Source organism: Mus caroli, unplaced genomic scaffold (assembly GCF_978045245.1).
Source record: "Mus caroli unplaced genomic scaffold, Mus_caroli_1 scaffold_18, whole genome shotgun sequence".
Lineage (NCBI taxonomy): Eukaryota > Metazoa > Chordata > Mammalia > Rodentia > Muridae > Mus > Mus caroli.
Genome location: NW_028227273.1, coordinates 23,411,969 through 23,418,302, shown reverse-complemented (window position 1 = coordinate 23,418,302; position 6,334 = coordinate 23,411,969). Strand labels below are relative to the sequence as shown.

Below are 6,334 nucleotides of genomic sequence, written 5' to 3'. Positions count from 1 at the left end.
AAAATGAAGCAAATAAAAGAGGTCTTCCTTGGGCTGGAGAGATGGCTCAGTGGTTAAGAGCATTGACTGCTCTTCCAGGGGTCCTGAGTTCAATTCCCAGCAACCACATGGTGGCTCACATCCATCTGTAATGGGATCTGATGCCTTCTTCTGGTGTCTCTGAAGACAGCTACAGTGTACTTGTCATATATATATATATAATAAGATCTTTTAAAAAATAGGTCTTCCTTATTGTATTTCAGCAGGGGTATTTAATTTCCCCACACAAAACAGGACTAACTAACCTTGCAAGTACCTCTCTCTAATCCCTGTAAGCATTATTCAAAAGCCAACAGCAATATATAATAACTGTACTTTCATTCAAAAGGGAAATGACCCATTTCCATAATTGATACTTCCTGCACTGGCCATGTGGAGTTTTCCTAGAGCCTGCTAGGGGAAAGCCATAGCTGGGCGTAGAAAGTAGGGTTTATGAGTAGTCATAGGGGTGATCTCAGGAGCTGAACTACACCAGGAACATTTGAGAAACTCAAATTCAGATGCTTGCAAAGAGCTGTAATGGAGCCACACTAGCACTGATAAGAGAACATGAAGTGTGTTAAAGCTATGGATACTTTCCTATTATTCTATCCCGTCTACTTCCATAGTTTAGAAACAAGTAGCTGAACGGGAAAGCAAGAGTACAATTTCCTAGTTGCCAATCTCCAAAACTCTTTTTAGATTATCTAAAGTGAGCACTTTTCACCCGTGATGCTTGACAATGTGAGATATTTCACTTTGCGCGCGCACTTTACCGCTCAAGGAAAAGGCTTTTTGTGTCCTGTATTCTAGTTATTTCTATATCTGTTCAACTATTTTACAACATAGCTCTGTTTGTGTGCAGGATAGTCGTTGCTCAAGAAATCACACTTTATACTCATGGTTGGAAATTAGTGACCACAAGAATCCCTGACACTTGGGGGGTGGGATGGAGGGAAGACATCAGGGAAGGATCCTCGAAAAAAGCTGGAAGAATAAAGCATGGGGCAGCCTCCTAAAGAGTTTCTTGACACTTTTATTCAAATAAGAGCCATTGATAGCCGGGCGTGGTGGCGCACGCCTTTAGTCCCAGCACTCGGGAGGCAGAGGCAGGCGGATTTCTGAGTTCGAGGCCAGCCTGGTCTACAAAGTGAGTTCCAGGACAGCCAGGGCTACACAGAGAAACCCTGTCTCGAAAAACCAAAAAAAAAAAAAAAAAAAAAAAAAAAAAGAGCCATTGATAAAAGAAAAACAAACAAAACCTCAAAAGCCTCCCTCCCCGCAAGAGAAATTAGTTCTCAAAGTTGCCCCTTGTAAAAGTAATTTTTAGTGTAACTATAGTATGCATTTGATGGTAAGAGTTGTTGACTGAGGAACTAATTGCTGGGAATTACTGCAAACAGGCAAGGCAGGATCTCTCTTAAATGCTATAATTATAGTAACAGAAAACCATAGAAGCAGCGTCAACCTCTGGAATGACTTAAATATGGTTCTTTTCTGGAGTATGCAGTCAGTAAGACATAACAGCATGGAGAAACGGAAGCGGTGTGTCAACAGAAAGAAAGAAAGAAAGAAAAAAAAAAAGCAGATTCTGAGGCTGGAGAGATGGCTCAGTGGTTAAGAGCACTGACTGCTCTTCCAGTAGGTCCTGAGTTCAATTCCCAGCAACCACATGGTGGCTCACAACCATCTGTCCATCTGTAATGGGATCGATTGGATGCCCTCTTCTGGTGTGTCTAAGACACCTACAGTGTACTCACATACTATATATCTATCTATCTACATCTATCTATCTATCTATCTATCTATCTATCTATCTATCTATCTATCTAACTATCTATCTAACTATCAATCAAATCAGATTCTGCATTAGAGGGGTGGGACTGGCAAGGGTTGATTATGCACCAGCTATATCCCAGGCGTCTCAGGAAGGCACGGGCATGACAAAAGGAGCATTTAGGGCTGTGAATGGAAGAACGTTGCCCTTTGGTCACTAAAGGCCACTTTATTTCACCCCTTTTGAGCTAGCGTACGTGGGCTCTTCCTCCTCTTACACACTTGTGCACAAGGGAAGAAGCACCCAGGTCCAAGGCGCGAGCAGAGAGGCAGGGAGGGGGAACGGCAAGCAGCCCTGGACCTTCAGGGCAGCCCCGTCCCCTCGTCCTGTCCGGGGCTCCTCAACCGCTCCGCACGGCCAGCGTTCGCGGGAAAGCGCGATCGCATCAAGGTACAGAGAGCTGGAGCGGAATAACGGCAGAAGGCGGAGGCGACCGGGTCAGCGAGGGGGCGGGGCGGGCGGCAGCGCAGGCCCCGCCCTCGGCGGTTCCCGTGCTCTGATTGGCTCCCGCGGCCGCGCGCTCCCGGCCCTCCGCTTGAGGTTCGTAGGCGGGCTTTTCGGCCTGCGGTGAGCGACCCTGCACGCAACCGCCTGAGGTAGATCGCTGAGGCGGAGGCTGTGAGGCCGCTCGCTCTTCGCCGGTCTGCGCAGGTACCTTCGCCCGCCCGCCCGCCCGGGCCTGATGGCGGAGTTCTGGGTGTCGCCTGTGCCCTCCCGCTCGCTCCCACAGTCCTGCGTGAGGAGGCGGGGACGCCTCAGCCCCACATCCCCGCGGTCTCGCGGCCCCCCTGCGGCCCCGCCAGCCCCAAGGGCCGGGACGCGGGACGGGCATCCCGGAGGCGGGGACGGGAACTGGCGGTGCGGGGCGAGAGGAGGGAGCCGCGGCAAGGCAGGCTGCGGAGACCCGGCATTGCGGCTCCGGCGGGTGGCGCGGGGTTGGTGCGCGGTGGGGAGTGAGGCTCAGCCTCTTCACAGGGCTGAGGGATGAGTCCTGCCGCTGGGTCCCGTGTCCCACGCCCCCGGCCCGAGTCCTCCCGGGCTGGAGTTCTGAGCTGTCGCGTCTCATCGCGACATCGCGACACCTTTAGCCACTTTCTCCAAAAGTACGAAAGTTCTCCTGCCTACCTGCCCCTGTCGTCAGATGCTCACACGGAGAAACTATTTCTTATATATATATATATATATATATATATATATATATATATATATTTATGTGTGTGTATGTATATGTATATATGTAATATATATAGTAACCACTAGTCATATATATATGTGTGTGTATACACACACACACACACATGATCCTGTCGCCAGACTTTTCTTCAGAAGCTTACAGAATTCAGCTGTACGTACCAGACAAACAAACAGAACCCCAGACCTCAGACACCCAGACGTCGTCTTTATGAATTTTGCTGTGATTTTTTTTTTCCAATGTTGGGTCGAATGCATGCCACTGAGTTGAAGGATCTTTAACTTTTATGTTGTGAGACTTTTCCTTCAGAGGTCCAAATCGATCAATATCTGCTCACCCTAGACAGGGCATTCGTGACAGAGCAAAGTAGGGATTCCACCCAAGTCCGCTTTGGTGAAGCCCGGGTTTACAAGGGTATCTGTCGGAGAGGGCTTACTGACAGATAGAGCCTGTGTGGCTCAAGCTGCGTCCCCGAAAAGTCCACCCAGCTCGGGGAACCCCTGGGAAAGCTGCTGTCCTTACTGCTTTAGAACCTTGGACAGGGGCCTGGCGACTCTTGGGAGTTGTTTATTTTCTGAGTCTTGTTTCGTTACTTCCTTCTCTCCTCCACTCTCTCTCCCTCCCTTCTTTCTTCCTTTCTACACCACACACACACACACACACACACACACACACACACACACACACCTACCTACCTCTTGCATTCCTGCTGCCTTCCAAGGCCAGGAAAGGGCATTGAATCCCCTGGAACTGGAGTTGGATGCTTATGAATCACTGTGTGAGTGTTGAGATTCAAACCTGGGTTCTGTGGAAGAATGGTGAGTGTTCTTAACTATTGAGCCATCTTTCTAGGCCCTAGGCCTAATTCTTTATACTCTAACCCTACACTGGTTAATACAGTAGCCACTAGCCATATGTGACCATTAAACACTTGGATTTGTCTGGTACAACAGGAAAGTTTGATTTTTACTTAACTCAAATATAAAATGAAAGGAGTGTAAAACACTATCCTATATAATTTTTTTGTTATTGTTGTTTTTTTCCAAGACAGGGTTTTTCTGTATAGCATCCTTGGCTGTTCTGGAACTCAGTTTGTAGACCAGGCTGGCCTTGAACTCACAGAGGAGTGCCTGCCTCTGCTTCCCAAGTTCTGGGATCAAAGACATATGCCATCACTGCCCAGCACTACTTCATTTTTATATGACTGTATTTCAAACTATTTACTAATCAGCATCAAAACTGAGACATGTATAAGGCATTAAAAATCTACCAGACTTAAATGATTTAGGATTTCATTAATGATCTCATTAATTTTATATTGATTAGATGTTAAAATTATATGTTAGCTCTATTGCATTAGATACATAAAAATTAACTTCCTTTTATTTAGCACTGACGATTGAGCCCAACTCTTGTGTGTGCTAAACAAGTAGCTATAGTTCCAGCCCTCGTGGGTTTTTTTTTTTTTAGTCCAGCTTTAAAAATATAAAACTATGGGGGGTGGAGAGATGATTCAGTGGTGAAGAGCACTGGCTGCTTTTCCAGGGGATCCAGGTTCAATTCTCAGCACCCACATTGTGCTCACAGCTGTCTGCTACTCCAGGTCCAGCACATCTGAAATTCTCAGACATGTGCAAGCAAAATACCAATGCACGTAAAATTAAAACAAACACAAAGTATAAAATATGGATGTGACTCTCAGATTGATAGTATCCAGCTAGTTTTTATATTAGGTATAGCCTCACCTCCAGCAGGAAAGCTTGTAAGAGTCAGGAGAGAAAATCTGTACATAACTCTTTGAATGCCAAAGGGTAGTGTGGCTGCCTGGGTCACTGTGAGTCATAGATCAGAGGGTCTCATTAGGATCTTGGAGTTGTTCTCACTTTATTTATTCATTTCTCGATTCCTTATTATTATGAAACAGTTGGACCAAAAGGTAATATTAATTGTAATACTATCCACTAGTCACCAACAAATCCCAAATAGTAATGAACACTCATATTGTTGAATAATGACAGCTAACTTTCATTTCAGACTTACACAGCACTATATATTAATATATGCTCATAGTCAGCCATTCAGATAGGATGGTAACAACTTTAAAAATTAAATTACTTTAGAGCTGGGCACGGTGGTACATAGCTTTAAACCCAGATTCAGGAGGCAGAAGCATGCAGATCTCTTGCGAGTTTGAGACCAACCTAGTCTATCTAATTAGTTCCAGGCCAGCCAAGGGCTACACATTGGGACCCTGTCTCAACAACACCCCCCCACACACACATCAATTTGTAAGAACCCTACAAAGCACATGTGCCATTTATTTGCTAAAACTTTTCAGAAAATACCAATAACTGCTTACTGAATATGGAGACTTTGTGACCCAGAAAAACTTACCAGGAAAAAAGGAAGACCACAAAAAAAGAATAAATAAGTTTCCGATTTGATTTTGAGTTCCAGAATAACCAAAGCAAAGTGGCCCGAGAGGGGGTATTTACTCAGAAGCAGCAGAGCATTTCTGAGCACTGTAAGAACAGTTTCTAACATGATCCAGTGTTACAACTAACATTTTAATAGCAAAATCAACATTGATAGGACTGCATCTGGTAGTATCCAGTTAGTTTTTATATAGAAATGCATGATGTGATCAATAATCTTGTGTTTTTATTTTTATAGGAATCTTGGGAAGCTAAAATGCGGCATAATCAGATGTATTGTGAGACACCACCTACTGTCACTATTCATGTAAAATCAGGCTCAAATAGGTCACATCAAACTAGAAAAGCTATTAGTCTGAAGCGTCCTATTCTTAAAGATCATTGGGAAGCATCTGAAAAACATGCTCATAATAACAAATCTAAGCGGCCCAGAGGGCCTTGTCTAATTATACAGCGTCAGGAAATGACTGCTTTCTTTAAATTATTTGGTAGGTGTAAAACATTTTATTAGTCTAGCATTCTTAAATATCGGAATGTAAATCTATTTTGTCAGTTATTTACAGTGTATTTACTTGTGCGGGGTTGGGGAATACACACATCCAGCATTTTTGTGGAGGTCAGAGGACAACTTGCTGTGAGTAGGTCCTCTCCTTCCATCATGTACGTCCTAGGGATTGGACACAGGTTGTCAAGCGTGGTGGTAAGTGCTTTTGCCCACCAAGCCATCTTACTGGCCCTCTTTTGTCATTTTATAATGAAAATATGCAAATTGACCTATTTAGCCCAATACTGGGATCAACAAGCCAAATTCCTATTTTGTTAGTCATCTCCAGCCCTTAACCACAAACTTTT

At 44.8% G+C, this 6,334-nt stretch overlaps 1 protein-coding gene across 3 annotated transcripts in view; it reads left to right on the top strand.

Moving 5' to 3' along the window:
* The first annotated feature begins 2,412 nt into the window (after nt 1–2,412).
* Spdya (speedy/RINGO cell cycle regulator family member A) overlaps nt 2,413–6,334 on the top strand; it is a 36,122-nt gene continuing 32,200 nt past the window's right edge. For all 3 annotated transcript variants that reach the window (XM_021150018.3, XM_085832649.1, XM_021150016.3), the window contains exons 1-2: nt 2,413–2,506; nt 5,721–5,970. In XM_021150018.3, the coding sequence (XP_021005677.1) occupies nt 5,739–5,970 (232 nt within the window). In that variant the 5' untranslated portion in view covers nt 2,413–2,506; nt 5,721–5,738. The remainder of the gene's footprint in view (nt 2,507–5,720; nt 5,971–6,334) is intronic.